At 44.3% G+C, this 23,680-nt stretch overlaps 1 protein-coding gene across 1 annotated transcript in view; it reads left to right on the top strand.

Annotated features, from left to right (window-relative positions):
* The window catches only part of LOC311098987 (histone-lysine N-methyltransferase 2C-like), a 120,458-nt gene that overhangs the window by 29,665 nt on the left and 67,113 nt on the right, over positions 1 to 23,680 (top strand). The window contains exons 4-6 of the mRNA XM_084139566.1: positions 6,235 to 6,394; positions 11,816 to 12,058; positions 13,774 to 14,002. Coding sequence (XP_083995692.1) covers positions 6,235 to 6,394; positions 11,816 to 12,058; positions 13,774 to 14,002 — 632 coding nt within the window. The remainder of the gene's footprint in view (positions 1 to 6,234; positions 6,395 to 11,815; positions 12,059 to 13,773; positions 14,003 to 23,680) is intronic.

Here is a 23,680-nt window from a genome sequence, read left to right as displayed (position 1 = left end):
AAGAAAAGAAAGAAGGGATACTGGTCTGTAGTTGTTGACATCAGTGGGGTCGAGTGTTGGTTTTTTGAGAAGGGGAGTAACTCTCGCTCTCTTGAAGACGGAAGGGACATGGCCAGCGGTCAAGGATGAGTTGATCAGCGAGGTGAGGTAGGGGAGAAGGTCACCGGAGATGGTCTGGAGAAGGGAGGAGGGGATGGGGTCAAGCGGGCAGGTTGTTGGGCGGCCTGCAGTCACAAGTCGCAGGATTTTATCTGGAGAGAGAGGGGAGAAAGAAGTCAAAGCATAGGGTAGGGCAGTGTGAGCAGGACCAGCAGTGTCATTAGACTTAACAAACGAGGATCGGATGTCGTCAACCTTCTTTTCAAAGTGGTGGGGGGGGGGGGGGGGGGGAGGATTCAGGAGGGAGGAAAATGTGGCAAAGAGCTTCCTAGGGTTAGAGGCAGATGCTTGGAATTTAGAGTGGTAGAAGGTGGCCTTAGCAGCAGAAACAGATGAAGAAAATGTAGAGAGGAGGGAGTGAAAAGATGCCAGGTCGGCAGGGAGTTTAGTTTTCTTCCATTTCCGCTCCGCTGCCCGGAGCTCTGTTCTGTGAGCTCGCAATGAGTCATCAAGCCACGGAGCTGGAGGGGAGGACCGAGCCGGCCGGGAGGATAGGGGACACAGAGAGTCAAAGGATGCAGAAAGGGAGGAGAGGAGGGTTGAGGAGGCAGAATCAGGAGATTGGAGGGAGAAGGATTGAGCAGAGGGAAGAGATGATAGGATGGAAGAGGAGAGAGTAGTGGGAGAGAGAGAGCGAAGGTTGCGGCGGCGCATTACCATCTGTGTAGGGGCAGAGTGAGTAGTGTGGGAGGAGAGTGAGAGAGAAAAGGAAACAAAGTAGTGGTCGGAGACATGGAGGGGAGTTGCAGTGAGATTAGTAGAGGAGCAGCATCTAGTGAAGATGAGGTCAAGCGTATTGCCTGCCTTGTGAGTAGGGGGGGACGGTGAGAGGGTGAGGTCAAAAGAGGAGAGGAGTGGAAAGAAGGAGGCAGAGAGAAATGAGTCAAATGTGGACATAGGGAGGTTGAAATCCCCCAAAACTGTGAGGGGTGAGCCATCCTCAGGGAAGGAACTTATCAAGGCGTCAAGCTCATTGATGAACTCTCCAAGGGAACCTGGAGGGCGATAGATGACAAGGATATTAAGCTTAAATGGGCTAGTGACTGTGACAGCATGGAATTCAAATGAGGAGATAGACAGATGGGTTAGGGGAAAAATTGAGAATGTCCACTTGGGAGAGATGAGGATTCCTGTACCACCACCCCTCTGACCAGATGCTCTCGGGGTATGCGAGAACACATGGTCAGACGAGGAGAGAGCAGTAGGAGTAGCGGTGTTTTCAGTGGTGATCCATGTTTCCGTCAGCGCCAGGAAGTCGAGGGACTGGAGGTTGGCATAGGCTGGGATGAAGTCAGCTTTGTTGGCAGCAGAACGGCAGTTCCAGAGGCTGCCTGCGACCTGGAACTCCACGTGGGTGGTGCGTGCAGGGACCACCAGGTTGGAGAGGCAGCAGCCACGCGGTGTGGTGCGTTTGTGTAGCCTGTGCAGAGAGGAGAGAACAGGGATAGGCAGAGGCATAGTTGACAGGCTGTAGCAAATGGCTACAAAAATGCAGAGGAGATCGGAATGAAATGGACTAAGCATCTGGGAGCGGAGAGAGCAGGGCCTCCCTCACCAAAAACTTCTACCTCAGAAACTAAAATTGTTTCTTCACCTGCGGGATTGTCTGAGACCAGCCACCCGGACAGCTGATGAAACTGTGGGTTTGTACTTGTCAGAAACTCTCAGGGAAACTCATCTGCGTGCTCGTCGTGCTCACCAGGGTCTTGATCTGACTGCAGTTCGGCGTCGTAACCACCTTAAGTGGGCAAATGCTCACTTTCAATGGCCACTTGCACGCTGGAGAAGTGCGCTCCTCATGGATTAATCCCGGTTTCAACTGTACCGGGCAGATGGCCCGTTGTGTGGGCGAGCGGTTTACTGATGTCAACATTGTGAACAGAGTGCACCATGGTGGCGGTGGGGTTATGGTATTGGCAGGCATAAGCTACGGACAACGAACACAATTAGCATTTTATCGATGGCTATTTGAATGCACAGAGACATCCTGACGAGATCCTGAGGCCCATTGTCGTGCCATTCATCTGCCGCCATTCATCAACGTGTACGACATTGTGTTCCAGTTCCTGCCAATATCCAGCAACTTCGCACAGCCATTGAAGAGGAGTGGGACAACATTCCACAGGCCACAATCAACAACCTGATCAACTCTATGCAAAGGAGATGTCGTGCTGCATGAGGCAGATGGTGGTCACATCAGGTACTGACTGGTTTTCTGATCCACGCCCCTACCTTTTTTTTAAAAGTTGTCTTTGACCAGCAGATGCATATCTGTATTCCCAGTCATGTGAAATCCATAGATTAGGGCCTAATGATTTTATTTCAATTGACTGATTTCCTGAACTGTAACTGAGTAAAATCTTAAAGTTTTTGCATGTTGCGTTTGATTTTCATTTAGCGTAGTACCATGTTGAACAATTTAAGCACAGCATTTTGCAACTCCGGTGTGCTGTTTTTCAGCATTTCGTTTCTCATTTTATTTAGACTACAAGCCTTCAACATTTAGTTGTTGTTGGGTTATTGAGTAATCTAATAGATTTTGGTTGTTTTTAATGTCTGATTCAAGGATGTTTTTCTTGAATTTCTAATTTGTTATGCTGTAAGTGTTTTTGTGGGATATTTTTGTATAGATGATAAAAAATATCCTCCATCCTGTATGGCTAATGCTTAAATTGTTCCACATTTCCCAGAACAGATTTTTGTCAATTACGTTTAATCAGGTGTCTTATCGGTATTATACAATTTCTTGCGTTTCAATGTATGTTTATACTGTTTCAGCGTTTCAAAGTATTCAAAGCGTAGCTCTGGGTTGTTTTGCTGCTTATGTTTTTCATTTGACATTTGTCGTAGGCGTTTTCTAATTGTTTAACATTCGTTATCGAAAAAACATTTAAATGTTTTGTTTTTCATTCTGAACTTGCATTTCGTTGGTTTTCACAGATTTGCTTTTGATGCTGCTTTTTGGAATATGCAATGGATGTTTTTAGTACCCGAATTGACACCGTATTTATTGTTGAGGTATTGTGAGTTATTACCTGTATAGAGTTAATTTCATTTGAGTTTAATGTTTCAATTAATTTCTCTACACTGTTTGAAGCCCATCTGTACGATTTGTACAGTTTGTTGGGCTGTTTTTTCGAGTGAGTATTGCTGGTTAATTTTTTCAGAAACACTTTGATCTGACAATGGTGTCTGTGGTCTGACACTGAATTCACTAATGGAGGAGGGGTCCATGTCAGTGATGTCATGCCTCTCTCTCACGCTCTGCCTCTCTCTCTGCCTCCCTCCTGCTCTCTCTGCCTCTCCCTCTCTCTCTATAGTTGGAGGGATTCTGTTCATTTTGCCGATTGGCTTTTTGTTCTCAGCTGTGTGCGTGCGTGCTGAGGGTGAGGGTTGTTATTTTACCTTGCTTTAACAATGGGTATGGATTTTTTGTTTGTTCGACGTTCCCAATTCTGAATAACAAGTTACACAATCACTCTATTCTGTTATTGAACTTAATGACTGGCCTCTAAAGCTCCAATATGGCTGTTCTTGCAAGCTGACTCAGCAGTAGCATACAGTGAGGGGAAAAAAGTATTTGATCCCCTGCTGATTTTGTACGTTTGCCCACTGACAAAGACATGATCAGCCTATAATTTTAATGGTAGGTTTTATTTGAACAGTGAGAGACAGAATAACAACAACAAAATCCAGAAAAACGCATGTCAAAAATGTTATGAATTGATTTGCATTTTAATGAGGGAAATAAGTATTTGACCCCTATGCAAAACATGACTTAGTACTTGGTGGCAAAACCCTTGTTGGCAATCACAGAGGTCAGACGTTTCTTGTAGTTGGCCACCAGGTTTGCACACATCTCAGGAGGGATTTTGTCCCACTCCTCTTTGCAGATCTTCTCCAAGTCATTAAGGTTTCGAGGCTGACGTTTGGCAACTCGAACCTTCAGCTCCCTCCACAGATTTTCTATGGGATTTAGGTATGGAGACTGGCTAGGCCACTCCAGGACCATAATGTGCTTCTTCTTGAGCCACTCCTTTGTTGCCTTGGCCATGTGTTTTGGGTCATGCTGGAATACCCATCCATGACCCATTTTCAATGCCCTGGCTGAGGGAAGGAGGTTCTCACCCAAGATTTGACGATACATGGCCCCGTCCATCGTCCCTTTGATGCGGTGAAGTTGTCCTGTCCCCTTAGCAGAAAACCCCCCCCAAAGCATAATGTTTCCACCTCCATGTTTGACGGTGGGGATGGTGTTCTTGGGGTCATAGGCAGCATTCCTCCTCCTCCAAACACGGCGAGTTGAGTTGATGCCAAAGAGCTCGATTTTGGTCTCATCTGACCACAACACTTTCACCCAGTTCTCCTCTGAATCATTCAGATTTTCATTGGCGAACTTCAGATGGGCCTGTATATGTGCTTTCTTGAGCAGGGGGACTTTGCAGGCGCTGCAGGATTTCAGTCCTTCACGGTGTAATGTGTTACCAATTGTTTTCTTGGTGACTATGGTCCCAGCTGCCTTGAGATCATTGACAAGATCCTCCCGTGTAGGTCTGGGCTGATTCCTCACCGTTCTCATGGTCATTGCAACTCCACGAGGTGAGATCTTGCATGGAGCCCCAGGCCGAGGGAGATTGACAGGTATTTTGTGTTTCTTCCATTTGCGAATAATCGCACCAACTGTTGTCACCTTCTCACCAAGCTGCTTGGCGATGGTCTTGTAGCCCATTCCATCCTTGTGTAGGTCTACAATCTTGTCCCTGACATCCTTGGAGAGCTCTTTGGTCTTGGCCATGGTGGAGAGTTTGGAATCTGATTGATTGCTTCTGTGGACAGGTGTCTTTTATACAGGTAACAAACTGAGATTAGGAGCACTCCCTTTAAGAGTGTGCCTGGGAGCCAGAAATCTTTCTGATTGAGAGGGGGTCAAATACTTATTTCCCTCATTAAAATGCAAATCAATTTATAACATTTTTGACATGCGTTTTCTGGATTATTTTGTTGTTATTCTGTCTCTCACTGTTCAAATAAACCTACCATTAAAATTATAGACTGATCATTTCTTTGTCAGTGGGCAAACGTACAACATCAGCAGGGGATCAACTACTTTTTCCCCTCACTGTACTTGCTGCTTTCTCACCAGGTAGTTGGATCAAAATGGAACTTCACAATGTGTCTTAAAATAGTATTGGCCCCTTGTGCGGTGTGCACAACTGAGGTCAAGAACATACAATATATGAATAAAAAGGTCTACACCGAGGTCACGACATGACGTTAATACTATTCCTTTCTTGTAACGTTACCTTTTCTTTCAAGCCTACCGCCATAGCAGTTGGTTATTCATACATTCTAGCCATCAAACCTGAACACGGAACATATGTACCTTGGAGAAGACCTTTGACCCTTGGCTTTGGGACTAAATGGCTCAATTTAACCACAGATTGCAGTGACATGCTAGCTAAATGCTCATCAAAATAACAAACCACCAATAGATGGAATGTAACTACCAGCGCAGGCCAACCACAGACCACAAACCCAAACCACTCGGAGGTTACTGGTCAGACGTCCAATTATAGGCCAATGTTCAAAGTCTCTGTGTAAAATGCTATTCCAGAGGCCAATGGCCACTAAAGTGTATTCAGGTTTATAATAACACTGCGCTGTTTGTCTGATGTGAGTCATTGGTGGATTTGTCGACGTTGTTATTGTCGTATGTGACAGGCAGCCTGCCTCCGGGCTCCCCTTGGGTCGATAGCAATCAGTGCTCAAGCATATGGTCTCCATATTCCCACCATCCATCCCTTTCTCTAACAAAGGATGTGTTTCTGACCTGGCGTAAACTGCATGGAAGACCAGTCAACTTGTATCAGTCAGAGGGTTCATGGCTGTATTCTCAATCACTTTTGGTAGATGGATGATCACTTCAGGGCATGGTTTGAAATGTCATGTCAACCATTGACACAAATATACATGACTGGTGTGATTCTATGGAAACATACTGGTGAGTTTCTATGCATAGAAAGTCATCTTTCTCTACCGCTAAACCCTATCCCCTGTGTCTCCATTCACCATCAGATGCACCAGCCCAGCAGCCGGTGGAGAGTGTGGAGGTGGGGGACACTGAGGCACCAGGGGAGGGGGAGGAGAAGCCCTCTTCTCCCCATGTCCAGAGCCCTCACACTGGGGAAGCAGCTGAGCCTTCTGGTGTTGTCACCAACAGAGGAGCTAAAAGCAGGTCAGTCTGAGAGTTTCATCACTGCAAGTCATGGCTATTGGGGGGGGGGGGGGATCTGTGTTTGTGTATTGTGTATGTTTATTAATGTGATACTTTTGGTCATGTTCGTCGAACATCTCATTGCAAAATCATGGGCATTTAGTGCATTCTGAAATTATTCAGACCCCTTCACTTTTTCCACATTTTGTTACGTTACAGCCTTATATTTTTTCTCCCTCATCAATCTACACACAATAACCCATAATGACAAAGCGAAAACAGGTTTTTAGAAATTTTTGCAAATTTTATTACAAATTTAAAAACATAAATACCTGATTTACATAAGTATTCAGACCCTTTGCTCTGAGACTCGAAATTGAGCTCAGGTGCATCCTGTTTCCATTGATCATCCTTGAGATGTTTCTACAACTTGATTGGAGTCCACCTGTGGTAAATTCAATTGATTGGGCATGATTTGGAAAGGCACACACCTGTCTATATAAGGTCCCACAGTTGACAGTGCATGTCAGAGGAAAAACCAAGCCATGAGGTCCAAGGAATTGTCCGTAGACCTCCGAGACAAGATTTTGTAGAGGCACAGATCTGGGGAAGGGTACCAAAAAAATTCTGCAGCATTGGAGGTCCCCAAGAACACAGTGGCCTCCATCATTCTTAAATGGAAGAAGTTTGGAACCACCAAGACTCTTCCTAGAGCTGGCCGCCCGGCCAAACTGAGCAATCAGGGGAGACATGCCTTGGTCAGGCAGGTGACCAAGAACTCAATGGTCACTTTGACAGAGCGCCAGAGTTCCTCTGTGGAGATGGTAGAACCTTCCAGATGGACAACCATCTCTGCAGCACTCCACCAATCATGCCTTTGTGGTAGAGTGACCAGACGGAAGCCACTCCTTTAGTGAAAGGCACATGACAGCCCTCTTGGAGTTTGCCAAAAGGCACCTAAAGAACTCTCAGACCATTCTCTGGTCTGATGTAACCAAGATTGAACTCTTTGGCCTGAATGCCAAGCGTCACGTCTGGAGGAAACCTGGCACCATCCCTACGGTGAAGCATGGTGATGTTAGCATCATGCTGTGGCAATATTTTTTAGTGGCAGGGACTGGGAGACTAGTCAGGATCGAGGGAAAGATGAACAGAGCAAAGTACAGAGAAATCCTTGATGAAAACCTGCTCCAGAGCGCTCAGGACGTCACACTGGGGCGAAGGTTCACCTTCCAATAGGACAACGACCCTAAGCACACAGGCAAGACAACGCAGGACTGGCTTCGGGACAAGTCTCTGAATGTCCTTGAGTGGCCCAGCCAGAGCCCGGACTTGAACCCGATCGAACATCTCTGGAGAGAGCTGAAAATAGCTGTGCAGCGACGCTCTCCATCCAACCTGACAGAGCTTGAGAGGATCTGCAGAGAAGAATGGGAGAAACTCCTCAAATACAGGTGTGCCAAGCTTGTAGCGTCATACCCAAGAAGGCTTGAGGCTGTAAACGCTGCCAAAGGTGCTTCAACAAGTACTGAGTAAAGGGTCTGAATACTTATGTAAATGTGATATTTCATTTTTTATAGATTTACAAAAATGTATAACCTGTTTTTGCATTGTCATAATCAAATTTTATTGGTCAGATACACATATTTAGCAGATGTTATTGTGGGTGTAGCGCAAAGCTTGTGTTCCTAGCTCCAACAGTGCAGTAGTATCTAACAATTCACAACATTACAAACAAATCTAAAAGAATTATGGGGTATTGTGTGTAGATTGATGAAGGGGGAAAAAAACATTTTAATCCATTTTAGAATAAAGCTGTAGCGTAACAACGTGGAAAAAGTCAAGAGGTCTGAATACTTACTGAATGCACTGTATATGGAGTAGGTCCCCCCTTTGCTGCTTTAACAGCCTCCACTCTTCTGGGAAGGCTTTCCACTAGATGTTGGAACATTGCTACGGGGACTTGCTTCCATTCAGCCACGAGCGTTAGTGAGGTCGGCAGTGATGTTGGACGATTAGGCCTGGCTTGCAGTCGGTGTTCCAATTCATTCCAAAGGTGTTTGATGGAGTTGAGGTCAGGGTTCTGTGCAGGCCAGTCAAGTTCTTCCACACCGATCTCGACAAACCATTTCTGTATGGACCTCACTTTGTGCACCAGGGCATTGTCATGCTGAAACAGGAAAGGGCTTTCCCCAAACTGTTGCCACAAAGTTGGAAGCACAGAATCGTCTACAATGTCATTGTATGCTGTAGCATTAAGATTTCCCTTCACTGGAACTAAGTGCCTAGCCCGAACCATGAAAAACATCCCCAGACCATTATTCCTCCTCCACCAATCTTTACAGTTGGCACTATGCTTTGCGGCAGATAGCGTTCTCCTGGCACTCACCAAACCCAGATTTGTTCGTCGGATTACCAGATAGGTGGTGCAGCGTGATTCATCAATCCAGAGAACGCGTTTCCACTGCTCCAGAGTCCAATGGTGACAAACTTTACATTGCACATGGTGATCTTAGGCTTGTGTGCGGCTGCTCGGCTATGGAAACCCATTTCATGAAGCTCCCGACGAACAGTTCTTGTGCTGACCTTGCTTCCAGAGGCAGTTTGGAACTCGGTAGTGAGTGCTGCAACTGAAGACAGACGATTGTTACACACTTCAGCACTTGGCGGTCCCATTCTGTGAGCTTGTGTGACCTACTACTTCGCGGCTGAGCCGTTGTTGCTCCTAGACGTTTCCACTTCACAATAACAGCACTTACAGTTTACCGGGGAAGCTCTAGCAGGGCAGAAATTTGACCAACTGACTTATTGGAAAGGTGGTATCCTATGACGGTGCCACGTTGAAAGTCACTGAGCTTTTCAGTAAGGCCATTCTACTGCCAATGTTTGTCTATAATAATAATAATAATAATATGCCATTTAGCAGACGCTTTTATCCAAAGCGACTTACAGTCATGCGTGCATACATTTTTTTTTTTTTGTGTATGGGTGGTCCCGGGGATCGAACCCACTACCTTGGCGTTACAAGCGCCGTGCTCTACCAGCTGAGCTACAAGGCTGTGTGCTCGATTTTCTAGACCTATCAGCAACGACTGTGGCTGAAATAGCCGAAGGGGTGTCCACATATACTTTTGTGTATACAGTGAGGGAAGTATTTGATCCCCTGCTGATTTTGTACGTTTGCCCACTGACAAAGAAATGATCAGTCTAATTTTAATGGTAGGTTTATTTGAACAGTGAGAGACAGAATAACAACAAAATAATCCAGAAAACGCACGTCAAAAATGTTATAAATTGATTTGCATTTTAATGAGGGAAATAAGTATTTGACCCCCTCTCAATCAGAAAGATTTCTGGCTCCCAGGTGTCTTTTATACAGGTAACGAGCTGAGATTAGGAGCACACTCTTAAAGGGAGTGCTCCTAATCTCAGTTTGTTACCTGTATAAAAGACACCTGTCCACAGAAGCAATCAATCAATCAGATTCCAAACTCTCCACCATGGCCAAGACCAAAGAGCTCTCCAAGGATGTCAGGGACAAGATTGTAGACCTACACAACGCTGGAATGGGCTACAAGACCATCGCCAAGCAGCTTGGTGAGAAGGTGACAACAGTTGGTGCGATTATTCACAAATGGAAGAAACACAAAATAACTGTCAATCTTTCTCAGCCTGGGGCTCCATGCAAGATCTCACCTCGTGGAGTTGCAATGATCATGAGAACGGTGAGGAATCAGCCCAGAACTACATGGGAGGATCTTGTCAATGATCTCAAGGCAGCTGGGACCATAGTCACCAAGAAAACAATTGGTAACACACTACGCCGTGAAGGACTGAAATCCTGCAGCGCCCGCAAGGTCCCCCTGCTCAAGAAAGCACATATACAGGGCCGTCTGAAGTTTGCCAATTAACATCTGAATGATTCAGAGGAGAACTGGGTGAAAGTGTTGTGGTCAGATGAGACCTAAATCGAGCTCTTTGGCATCAACTCAACTCGCCGTGTTTGGAGGAGGAGGAATGCTGCCTATGACCCCAAGAACACCATCCCCACCGTCAAACATGGAGGTGGAAACATTATGCTTTGGGGGTGTTTTTCTGCTAAGGGGACAGGACAACTTCACTGCATCAAAGGGACGATGGACGGGGCCATGTACCGTCAAATCTTGGGAAAGAACCTCCTTCCCTCAGCCAGGGCATTGAAAATGGGTCGTGGATGGGTATTCCAGCATGACAATGACCCAAAACACACGGCCAAGGCAACAAAGGAGTGGCTCAAGAAGAAGCACATTAAGGTCCCATAGAAAATCTGTGGAGGGAGCTGAAGATTTGAGTTGCCAAACGTCAGCCTCGAAACCTTAATGACTTGGAGAAGATCTGCAAAGAGGAGTGGGACAAAATCCCTCCTGAGATGTGTGCAAACCTGGTGACCAACTACAAGAAACGTCTGACCTCTGATTGCCAACAAGGGTTTTGCCACCAAGTACTAAGTCATGTTTTGCAGAGGGGTCAAATACTTATTTCCCTCATTAAAATGCTAATCAATTAATAACATTTTTGACATGCGTTTTTCTGGATTTTTTTGTTGTTATTCTGTCTCTCACTGTTCAAATAAACCTACCATTAAAATTATAGACTGATCATGTCTTTGTCAGTGGGCAAACGTACAAAATCAGCAGGGGATCAAATACTTTTTTCCCTCACTGTATATAGCGCATGTATGCATCTGTCTTCATCAGTACATATACAGTATATAGACACCACATGCATATTCTCATTTATGCACAAAACACAAGTACGGGGGCATCTCCGGTGTGTCAAAACATTGAGTTGTCAGCCAGGAGTGTGAACAGGAACATTGCCACCCCCCCATATACCCCCCCCCCATAGGTGCCACTCTGTTAAAGGTTGTAATCAATCTTTCAGACTGACTGCATTGTCGATGCTGGTGATGGAGGATAGAGGGGCAGGCAGGCCGACCAGTTAGGCATAATCTCTCCAGGGATCTTATTAACAAGCCCATCTCCTCCCTCAGAAACCAACCTGATAAATATTTACTACCTGCTCTGGTCTGATCTGCCTTGCCTGCTTTACTTTCCCTCACTCCCAGCCTGTCGGCCTCTCTATGGCGGCTCGAGGTCCTCTGTTTTGGATACTCTAATGGATAGATGTGGATAATCTATTGATTTTTGAGTAGATGTGGATCAAAGGCCCGTACTATGTGTAACTTTCAATTCCCACAGATGTTTGTTGTAAGAAAGGAATACTGTCTGGAATTGCAACACAAATATAGACGTGTGTATGCACCCTTGCTTTGCTTGCACCTGGCCATGCCATACCAAACCAAAGAGAAGTAATTCACGACCAGCCAGTGACCATGATGCATGGCTGAATGTCCCACTGGGTATATATAATTAACCGACAGTCCCTCTCTCCCTCTCTCAGTGAGCAGCTCTGTGCCTTCTGTTACTGTGGCGGCCGCAGTCTGCTGGGTCAGGGGGATCTCCGAGTGTTCGACTCCAAGCCTGGACACGAGCGCAATGCGACAGGAGGAGGAGGGGGAGGCCAGGCCAACGACCACAGCAAGGCCAGCAAAGGCCACGGCAGCGATGACAGCGGTGTTGACGGAACCACTCAGCCCAGCGACGCAGCTGGAGATGCCAGCTCAGGACAGAGGGGCACACAGAAGTAAGTAGGCCTGGCTTGCTGGATGATGCGGCTGTCCAAAAGTGTTTGGCCGGAAGAGCTGGCCTGGTCCGGTCTGGCCGAGCAGGGACGGTGAAATCATCTGTGATGGCCTCTGTAACCGGTTAATGAGCTATATGGAACAAGAGCTGGGTTTTCTGCTGCTTTGATGTCACAGGCTGTTTATTTGGCCAGCCTTGCCTGTCCATACAGACGCCTTTCCAATACAGACGCACGGACAGGGAGTGAGCAACATGACACAGAAACATCAAAACAAAGGAACACAAAAACAGCAGCAAACAAAGATGTGTGTGCAACATCTCATCATAGGCTCAGAGTTGATGTCTTGAATATCTGCTAATGTATTGCAGATGTGTGGAGTAAGTGCTTTGTGTACTATTTCATCCTCTCTCCTGTGTCAGAGGAAGGGTCTGAGTACGTATATGAATGCTCGTGAACCCCACCTCACCTCTCGCCTCGTTTCACATTGTGCTAATGTGATCAATTCTCTGAGAGGGTTCCATATATTAACTCTGAACTTTCCAGGGCTAAATTATCAACCTTTCCCTCGCAAATTAAATTAACAGTCTACACACAGGGCAGAGAGGCCTGTGCATTCACTCTCCTCACTGGCCTTAATGGATGGCGATGCTCTGACTTAGCAGGTCATATTCGCAGTCTGCTCTTGAAAGCTAAATTAGCGCCGCTCTGCTCCGCCTTGGCAAGCCTTTTCTGCCTGCTGGGGTCTCCAATGGTCCTACTATGCCATGTAGAGTAAGACTAACGTGTGTGTGTGCGCGTGAACTGGGCACTGTGCCAACAAAGGACACTCCCTGGACGTGTTGCGGACAGCTGTCTAATTTGTTTAGGCTCTTTGGAGCCAATAGTGTCTCCCTGGGGTCCATGTGATGTAATGTGCACGGCGAGCAGAGCGCACATATACACACATACCCACACACAACACAACTCTCCTGGCAGCTATCCAACGCCAGCCAGGCATTGTTGTTGGAGCAGTTTGATTGGTTGGGTCTCTAGACTAGACTGTGCCACAGAGAGCGAGGGAGAGGGTGGGAAGAGGACGGAGATTGGAGAGGAGGAGAAGAGAAGGAAATATAAACAAAAAGAATGGTGGAATTGAATACTAGCCTATTTTGCACAATATGTAAGCTCCGGTCAGAAGGGCCATAACAATGACAAGGCATTATACGGTGAATATGATTATAACTTCTTCATCCTCATCCTAGACCTCAGTCTCTCAGTTTTGGCTGTTTGTTTGTTTACTGTTTACTGAAACCAACTAGTTCTTTTAAATGCTAATTCCCTCTTGCCACATTTTCCGCATGCTCTGCAACTCACTAGAGCAGGGACTCTGGGAACCGTTTCCCTTTCAGCAGATTTTATGAGACAGACCAGCCAGCCTCTTGTGTCACAGCCAAATAAGACGACCCCCTTCCACCCCCTCCTCCTCCTCTACTGCTCTCTCCCTTCTCTGCTCTCTAACATTTTTCCACCCATCCTATCACTCCTCCTCTCTGCTCTGCATTATTTCTTCTCCTTTATCCTTTGCATCACATCTTCTCTTCCACTTTTACTATTTTGTTTTCTATCCCTCTCTTCTTTCCTCCCCAGCTTGCCTCACTTTGCTTTTTCAACTCTTTCTACCTCTGCCTCATCTCCAGTTATTTTTACTCATCTCTCACTCTTCATCTCTCTTCCAGTGGAGCTGAAAGCCATGGGGAGTTACCAGACCCAGACAAGGCTAGCAGGTTGTGGGATGAGCTGGCTCACGTGGGCCTCCCAGGAGATGTGGACGTCCAGTCTCTCTTTGAGGAGTCGGGGCAGTGCTGGGCACATCACTGTTGTGCGTTGTGGTCAAAGGGCGTGTGTGAAGGCGAGGGACAATCACTGCTCAACGTGGACATAGCCATCGACTCAGGGAGCACAGAGGTGAGCAGTCCACAGTCCACTCATGATAAAACGTCTATTAAGTAAATGGGATTATACACTCTATAGAGAATATGATTCAACTGTGTCTTATATATATGGGTTTCCGTTAGCAAAAATGTGGCCCCGGACATTTCACCAGCAGCATTTAAATTTACCGGACATTTGAGAAATTTACCAGACCCATATATAATGGGTTGGCTGCGTAACCTAATTAGTGCGTCCTCCCATGGTGCTCAGAATGATAGAAATCACATTTAGATTGCAACGGCGTGCGAATTTGAAGATGCTAGAATAACTGTCCACATTTACTTTCCCTCAGCCAACAAGATGAGTAATGAACAGAAAAATCACTAGTCTATGTCAATATTCTATCCCGCATAGTAGAAAACTGTACCTATTCTATTGGTCAGCTTGTCGTTCAGTGCGAAAAAGAAATAGCCTATTCCAAACAAACTCTGGGACAGTTGGTATTTGGTATTTTATTAGGATCCCCATTAGCTGTTGCAAAAGCAGCAGCTACTCTTCCTGGGGTCCACACAAAACATGACAATACAGAACATTAATAGACAAGAACAGCTCAAGGGCAGAATTACATCAATTGAAAACAAGGCACACGTAGCCTACATATCAATACATACACACAAACTATCTAGGTCAAATAGGGGAGAGTTGTTGTGCCGTTAGGTGTTGCTTCATCAGTTTTTTTTTTTTTTTTTTTTTTTTTTAAACAGGTTTGCTTTTCATTTGAGAAATATAAAGATGGAACAGAGTTCCATGCAATAATGGCTCTATAATACTGTACGCTGCCTTGAATTTGTTCTGGATTCGGGGACTGTGAAAAGACCCCTGGTGGCATGTCTTGTGGGGTAAGTGTGTGTGTCAGAGCTGTGTGTAAGTTGACTATGCAAACAATTTCGGATTTTCAACTCATTAATGTTTCTTTATAAAAATAAGTAATGCAGTCAGTCTTTCCTCAACTCTTAGCCAAGAGAGACTGACATGCATAGTATTAATATTGGCCCTCTGATTACATGAAGATTATATGAAGAGCAAGACGTGCCGCTTTGTTCTGGGCGAGCTGCAGCTTTACTAGGCCTTTCCTTGCAGCACTCGACCACACGACTGGACAATAATCAAGATAATACAAAATTAGAGCCTGCAGGACTTGCTTTTTGCAGTGTGGTGTCAAAAAAGCAGAGCAGACCTCTCCCTATCTTTACAACCATTGAATCTATATGTGTTTACAATCTAAGGTAACACCAAGTAATTTAGTCTCCTCAACTTTTTAAACAGCCACACCATTCATTACCAGATTCAGCTGAGGTCTAGAATTTACAGAATTATTTGAACCGAATACAATGCTCTTAGCTTTTTAGAGACGTTCAGGACCAGTTTATTACTGGCCACCCATTCCAAAACAGACTGCAAGTCTTTGTTAAGGGTTTCAGTGACTTCATTAGCTGTGGTTGCTGATGCGTATATGGTTTTATCATCAGCATACATGGACACGCATGCTTTGTCTAATGCCAGTGTCAGGTCATTGGTAAAAATAGAAAAGACTAGGGCCTAGAGAGCTGCCCTGCGGTACACCACACTTTACATGTTTGACATTAGAGAAACTTCCACTATTAGATAGACAGCTCTGAATCCAAAATATGGCAGAGGTTGAAAAGTCACAACACGTACGTTTTCTCAACAACCGGTTATGGTCAATAATATCAAAGGCTGCACTGAAATCTAACAGTACAGCTCCCACAATCTTCTTATTATCAATTTCTTTCAGCCAATCATCAGTAATTTGTGTCAGTGCAATACATGTTGAGTGCCCTTCTCTATAAGCATGCTGAAAGTCTGTTGTTAATTTGTTTACAGAGAAATAGCATGGTATTTGGTCAAACACAATTTTTTCCAACAGTTTGCTAAGAGCAAGCTGATAGGTCTGCTGTTAGAACCAGTAAAGGCCGCTTTACCACTCTTGGGTAGCGGAATTACTTTAGTTTCCCTCCAGGCCTGAGGACAAAGACTTTCCTCTGCTCAGATTAAAGATATGACAGATAGGAGTGGCTATAGAGTCAGCTACCATCCTCAGTAGCTTTCCATCTAAGTTATCAATGCCAGGAGGTTTGTCATTATTGATCGATAACAATAATTGTTCCACCTCTCCTACACTAACTACAAAATTCAAACTTGCAATACTTTTCTTTCATTATTATTATTTTTTTTATGCTTGAGTACGATGGCTCACTGTTCGTTGTTGGCATTTCCTGCCTAAGTTTGCCCACTTTGTCAATGAAGTAATCATTCAAATAATTGGCAACATCAAATGGTTTTGTGATAAATAAGCCATCTGATTCGATGGAAGATGGAGTTGAATTTGTCTTTCTGCCCATCATTTCATTTAAAGTACTCCAAAGTTTTTTTTCCCCATCATTCTTTATATCATTGATCTTGGCATCATAATACCATTTCTTCTTCTTTTTGTTGAGTTTAGTCACATAATTTCTCAATGTGCAGTAAGCCAGCCAGTCAGATGTGCAGCCAGACTTATTAGCTACTGCTTTTGCCCCCATCTCTTTCAACCATACAGTTTTTCAATTCCTCATAAATCCATGGCGCCTTAACCGTTCGAACAGTCAGTTTCTCATGTTTATCAATAATTGGAAGAAGCAATTCCATTAATTCATCAAGTGCAGTGTCTGGATGCTCCTTATTAATCACATCAGCCCAACAATTATTTGTAATATCATCCACATGAGTCACAGTGTTTGTAAACACCCTGGTAGGTTGATTAATAACCTGAACCAGATTACAGGCTCTGGTTACAGTGAGAAGCTTCCTCTTGAGCGGACAGCTTGATGAAAACCAGTCAGTATTCAGGTCCCCAAGAAAGTAGACCTCTCTTTTTACATCACATACACTATCAAGCATTTCACACACATTATTTAGATACTGACTGTTAGCACTTGGTGGCCTATAGCAATACCCCAAAAGAAAAGGCTTTAGATGTGCCAAGTGAAACATTGACACTTCAATAACACTTAACATCTTCTCAAAGCATTACAGGGATATGGCTCTGAATGAATATATATATATACACACACACACACACACACACACACACACACACACACACACACACACACACACACACACACACACACACACACACACACACACAGTGAGGGGAAAAAAGTATTTGATCCCCTGTTGATTTTGTACGTTTGCCTACTGACAAAGAAATGATCAGTCTATAATTTTAATGGTAGTTTTATTTGAACAGTGGGAGACAGAATAACAACAAAAAAATCCAGAAAAACGCATGTCAAAAATGTTATAAATTGATTTGCATTTTAATGAGGGAAATAAGTATTTGACCCCTCTGCAAAACATGACTTAGTACTTAGTAGCAAAACCCTTGTTGGTAATCACAGAGGTCAGACATTTCTTGTAGTTGGCCACCAGGTTTGCACACATCTCAGGAGGGATTTTGTCCCACTCCTCTTTGCAGATTTTCTCCAAGTCATAAAGGTTTCGAGCCTGACGTTTGGCAACTCAAACCTTCAGCTCCCTCCAGAGATTTTCTATGGGATTAAGGTCTGGAGACTGGCTAGGCCACTCCAGGACCTTAATGTGCTTCTTCTTGAGCCACTCCTTTGTTGCCTTGGCCGTGTGTTTTGGGTCATTGTCATGCTGGAATACTCATCCACGACCCATTTTCAATGCCCTGGCTGAGGGAAGGAAGTTCTCACCCAAGGTTTGATGGTACATGGGCCCGTCCATCGTCCCTTTGATGCGGTGAAGTTGTCCTGTCCCCTTAGCAGAAAAACACCCCCAAAGCATAATGTTTCCACCTCCATGTTTGATGGTGGGGATGGTGTTCTTGGGGTCATAGGCAGCATTCCTCCTCCTCCAAACACGGCGAGTTGAGTTGATGCCGAAGAGCTTGATTTTGGTCTCATCTGACCACAACACTTTCACCCAGTTCACCTCTGAATCATTCAGATGTTCATTGGCAAACTTCAGACGGCCCTGTATATGTGCTTTCTTGAGCAGGTGGACCTTGCGGGCGCTGCAGGATTTCAGTCCTTCACGGCGTAGTGTGTTACCAATGGTTTTCTTGGTGACTATGGTCCATTTACATTTACATTTACATTTTAGTCATTTAGCAGACGCTCTTATCCAGAGCGACTTACAGAAGCAATTAGGGTTAAGTGCCTTGCTCAAGGGCACATCGACAGATTTTTCACCTAGTCGGCTCGGGGATTAGAACCAGCGACCTTTCGGTTACTGGCACAACGCTCTTACCCACTAAGCTACCTGCCGCCCCAGCTGCCTTGAGATCATTGACAAGATCCTCCCGTGTAGTTCTGGGCTGATTCCTCACCGTTCTCATGATCATTGCAACTCCACGAGGTGAGATCTTGCATGAAGCCCAAGGCCGAGGAGGATTGACAGTTCTTTTGTGTTTCTTCCATTTGCGAATAATCGCACCAACTGTTGTCACCTTCTCACCAAGCTGCTTAGCGATGGTCTTGTAGCCCATTCCAGCCTTGTGTAGGTCTACAATCTTGTCCCTGACATCCTTGGAGAGCTCTTTGGTCTTGGCCATGGTAGAGAGTTTGGAATCTGATTGATTGCTTCTGTGGACGGGTGTCTTTTATACAGGTAACAAGCTGAGATTAGGAGCACTCCCTTTAAGAGTGTGCTCCTAATCTCAGCTCGTTACCTGTATAAAAGACACCTGGGAGCCAGAAATCTTTCTGATTGAGAGGGGGTCAAATACTTATTTCCCTCATTAAAATGCAAATTAATTTAACATTTTTGACATGCGTTTTTCTGGATTATTTTGTTGTTATTCTGTCTCTCACTGTTCAAATAAACCTTATAGACTGATCAGTTCTTTGTCAGTGGGCAAACATACAAAATCAGCAGGGGATCAAATACTTTTTTCCCTCACTGTGTGTGTGTATCAATAGGCGGGCGGGCGGGAACCCTGACCTGTTCACCGGACGTGCTACCTTGTCTTGCTCCTGCTGTCTCGTCCTCTGAATGCTCAGCTATGAAAAGCCAACAGAAATTTACTCCTGAAGTACTTACAGTGGGGGGAAAAAAGTATTTAGTCAGCCACCAATTGTGCAAGTTCTCCCACTTAAAAAGATGAGAGAGGCCTGTAATTTTCATCATAGGTACACGTCAACTATGACAGAGAAATTGAGGAAAAAAATCCAGAAAATCACATTGTATGATTTTGTATGAATTTATTTGCAAATTATGGTGGAAAATAAGTATTTGGTCACCTACAAACAAGCAAGATTTCTGGCTCTCACAGACCTGTAACTTCTTCTTTAAGAGGCTCCTCTGTCCTCCACTCATTACCTGTATTAATGGCACCTGTTTGAACTTGTTATCAGTATAAAAGACACCTGTCCACAACCTCAAACAGTTACACTCCAAACTCCACTATGGCCAAGACCAAAGAGCTGTCAAAGGACACCAGAAACAAAATTGTAGACCTGCACCAGGCTGGGAAGACTGAATCTGCATTAGGTAAGCAGCTTGGTTTGAAGAAATCAACTGTGGGAGCAATTATTAGGAAATGGAAGACATACAAGACCACTGATCATCTCCCTTGATCTGGGGCTCCACGCAAGATCTCACCCCGTGGGGTCAAAATGATCACAAGAACGGTGAGCAAAAATCCCAGAACCACACCTAGTGAATGACCTGCAGAGAGCTGGGACCAAAGTAACAAAGCCTACCATCAGTAACACACTACGCCGCCAGGGACTCAAATCCTGCAGTGCCAGAAGTGTCCCCCTGCTTAAGCCAGTACATGTCTAGGCCCATCTGAAGTTTGCTAGAGTGCATTTGGATGATCCAGAAGAGGATTGGGAGAATGTCATATGGTCAGATGAAACCAAAATATAACTTTTTGTTAAACTCAACTCGTCGTGTTTGGAGGACAAAGAATGCTGAGTTGCATCCAAAGAACACCATACCTACTGTGAAGCATGGGGGTGGAAACATCATGCTTTAGACCTGTTTTTCTGCAAAGGGACCAGGACGACTGATCCGTGTAAAGGAAAGAATGAATGGGGCCATGTATCGTGAGATTTTGAGTGAAAACCTCCTTCCATCAGCAAGGGCATTGAAGATGAAACGTGGATGGGTCTTTCAGCATGACAATGAACCCAACCACACCGCCCGGGCAACGAAGGAGTGGCTTCGTAAGAAGCATTTCAAGGTCCTGGAGTGGCCTAGCCAGTCTCCAGATCTCAACCCCATAGAAAATCTTTGGAGGGAGTTGAAAATCTGTGTTGACCAGCGACAGCCCCAAAACATCACTGCTCTAGAGGAGATCTACATGGAGGAATGGGCCAAAATACCAGCAACAGTGTGTGAAAACCTTGTGAAGACTTACAGAAAACGTTTGACCTGTGTCATTGCCAACAAAGGGTATATAACAACGTATTGAGAAACTTTTGTTATTGACCAAATACTTATTTTCCACCATAATTTGCAAATAAATTCATTAGAAATCCTACAATGTGATTTTCTGGATTGTTTTCTCTCATTTTGTCTGTCATAGTTGACGTGTACCTATGATGAAAATTACAGGCCTCTCTCATCTTTTTAAGTGGGAGAACTTGCACAATTGGTGGCTGACTAAATAATGTTTTCCCCCACTGTATATATATGTGTGTGTGTGTGTGTGTGTGTGTGTGTGTGTGTGTGTGTATATGCACGCATGTGTGTATATATGCACGTGTGTGTGTGTGTGTGTATATATACACACACATACATATAGTACCGGTCAAAAGTTTGGGGTCACTTAGAAATGTCCTTGTTTTCGAAAGAAAAGCAATTTTTTTGTCCATTAAAATAACATACATTTGATCAGAAATACAGTGTAGACATTGTTAATGTTGAAAATGGCTATTGTAGCTGGAAACGGCTGATTTTTAATATCTACATAGGCGTACAGAGGCCCATTATCAGCAACCATCAGACCTGTGTTCCAATGGCATGTTGTGTTTGCTAATCCAAGTTTATCATTTTAAAAGGCTGATTGATCATTAGAAAACCCTTTTGCAATTATGTTAGCACAGCTGAAAACTGTTGTGCTGATTAAAGAAGCAATAAAACTGGCCTTCTTGAGACTAGTTGAGTATCTGGAGCATCAGCAATTGTGGGTTCGGTTACAGCCTCAAAATGGTCTTAAACAAATAACTTTCTTATGAAACTCATCAGTCTATTCTTGTTCTGAGAAATGAAGGCTATTCCATGCGAGAAATTGCCAAGAATTGCTGAAGATCTCGTACAACGCTGTGTACTACTCCCTTCACAGAACAGCGCAAACTGGCTCTAACCAGAATAGAAAGAGAAGTGGGAGGCCCCCGGTGCACAACTGAGCAAGAGGACAAATACATTAAACGCCTCATAGGTCCTCAACTGGCAGCTTCATTAAATAGTACCCGCAAAACACCAGTCTCAAAGAAAGTGCTTTGTTTCAGGCCATTTTGAGCCTGTAATCGACCTTTGTGCCAAATAGAATCGAATGCTTTTTCAAAGTCAATAAAGCAAGCAAAGATTTTGCCCTCTTTCTTTTGGTGGGCGTGTTTATTCATTAGTGTGTCTAAGGTGTGTGTGTGTATATATATATATATATATATATATATGGTCAGTAGTGTGAACACATGTAAAGTGTTGGTTCCATGAGCTGAAATAAAATATCTCAAATGTTCCATACGTCAAATTTTGTGCACAAATTTGTTTACTTTCCTTTTAGTGAGCATTTCTCCTTTACCTAGATAATCCATCCACGTGACAGGTGTGGCATATTAAGAAGCTGATTAAACAGCATGATCATTACAGGTTCACCTTTTTTTATTTTTTTTATTTTACCAGGTAAGTTGACTGAGAACACATTCTCATTTACAGCAATGACCTGTGGAATAGTTACAGGGGAGAAGAGGGGGGATGAATGAGCCAATTGGAAGACAATAAAAGGCCACTCCTAAAATTTGCAGTTTTGGCACACAACACAATGCCATAGATGTATCAAGTTTTGAGGGAGCGTGCAATTGGCATGCTGACTGCAGGAATGTCCACCAGAGCTGTTGCCAGAAAACATAACGATGGTCGTTATGGCCAAACAGTTCTATTTTTGTTTAATCAGACCAGAGGACATTTCTCCAAAAAGTAAGATCTTTGTCCCCATGTGCAGTTGCAAACCGTAGTCTGGCTTTTTTATGGCGGTTTTGGAGCAGTGGCTTCTTCCTTGCAGAGGGGCCTTTCAGGTTATGTCGATGTAGGACTCGTTTTACTGTGGATATAGATACTTTTGTACCTGTTTCCTCCAGCATCTTCACAAGGTCGTTTGCTGCTGATCTGGGATTGATTTGCACTTTTCGCCCCAAAGTACTTTCATCTCTAGGAGACAGAACGCATCTCCTTCCTGAGCGGTATGACGGCTGCGTGGTCCCATGGTGTTTATACTTGCGTACTATTGCTTGTACAGATGAACGTGGTACCTTCAGGCGTTTGGAAATTGCTCCCAAGGATGAACCAGACTTGTGGAGGTGTACAATTTTTTTTCTGAGGTCTTGGCTGATTTCTTTTGATTTTCCAATGATGTCAAGCAAAGAGGCACTGAGTTTGACGGTAGGCCTTGAAATACATCCACAGGTACACCTCCAATTTACTAAAATTATGTAAATTAGCCTATCAAAAGCTTCTAAAGCCATGAAATCATTTTCTGGAATTTTCCAAGCTGTTTAAAGGCACCATCAACTTAGTGTATGTAAACTTCTGACCCAATGGAATTGTGATACAGTGAAATAATCTGTCTGTAAACAATTGTTGGAAAAAGTACTTGTCATGCACAAAGTAGATGTCCTAACCAACTTGCCAAAACGATAGTTTGTTAACAAAAAATTGGTGGAGTGGTTGAATAATGAGTTTTAATGACTCCAACCTAAGTGTATGTAAACTTCCGACTTCAACTGTGTATGTATGTATCCCATAAGCATTTCTGTCTGTTCTATAGATGTTATGTCTTTGTATTGCTACTGCTGTATCATCAAATGAATTGTCTAAGTGAGTCTCATAAATGGCTAATATATGAATGTTATTCATTTCATGAACCTTATTTCTAAGGCTACATATATTAATATGGGCTATTTTCAGCCCTTTCTGGGTAGCTTATCAGAGATAGACATAATATGGAAAAGAGCAAACAAAGCAAGAGAAAAATATATACATTCAGCAGTCCATTAATCAATTGGTGTGTGTGCGTGCTGCGGGGTTGAAGCTACGAACCCATAGGCTTGGCTCTCTCATCCCTTCCAGGCTTTTGGCAGGGAGGGTGTACAATGAGCCTGACATAGTGGATGTAAGCAATGTCCCCACGCGCTCTGGCAGCTTTCATGGCTGGGATAAGTTCTTTCCAATTCTGGCGCACAGCTTCTGGATAGTCCTCGTTGAGGAAGATTCCGCTCAAGTTCTTGGCTCTTTCCAGAACAGCTACCTTGTCCTTGAACTTGACCACTATCGGCCTGGGCCTGTCACCTGGGCTGGTGGTGGGGTTTCCACCTCAATCTTCCTGTGGTGTATCTACAATTTCTCTGGGATCATTTCCCTCAGACTCAGTCCAGGTCTCATGGAGATTCTTTAGTC

The sequence above is a fragment of the Coregonus lavaretus genome (genome assembly GCF_964263955.1).
Source record: "Coregonus lavaretus genome assembly, chromosome: 23".
Lineage (NCBI taxonomy): Eukaryota > Metazoa > Chordata > Actinopteri > Salmoniformes > Salmonidae > Coregonus > Coregonus lavaretus.
This window is presented reverse-complemented; position numbering and strand designations above follow the sequence as displayed.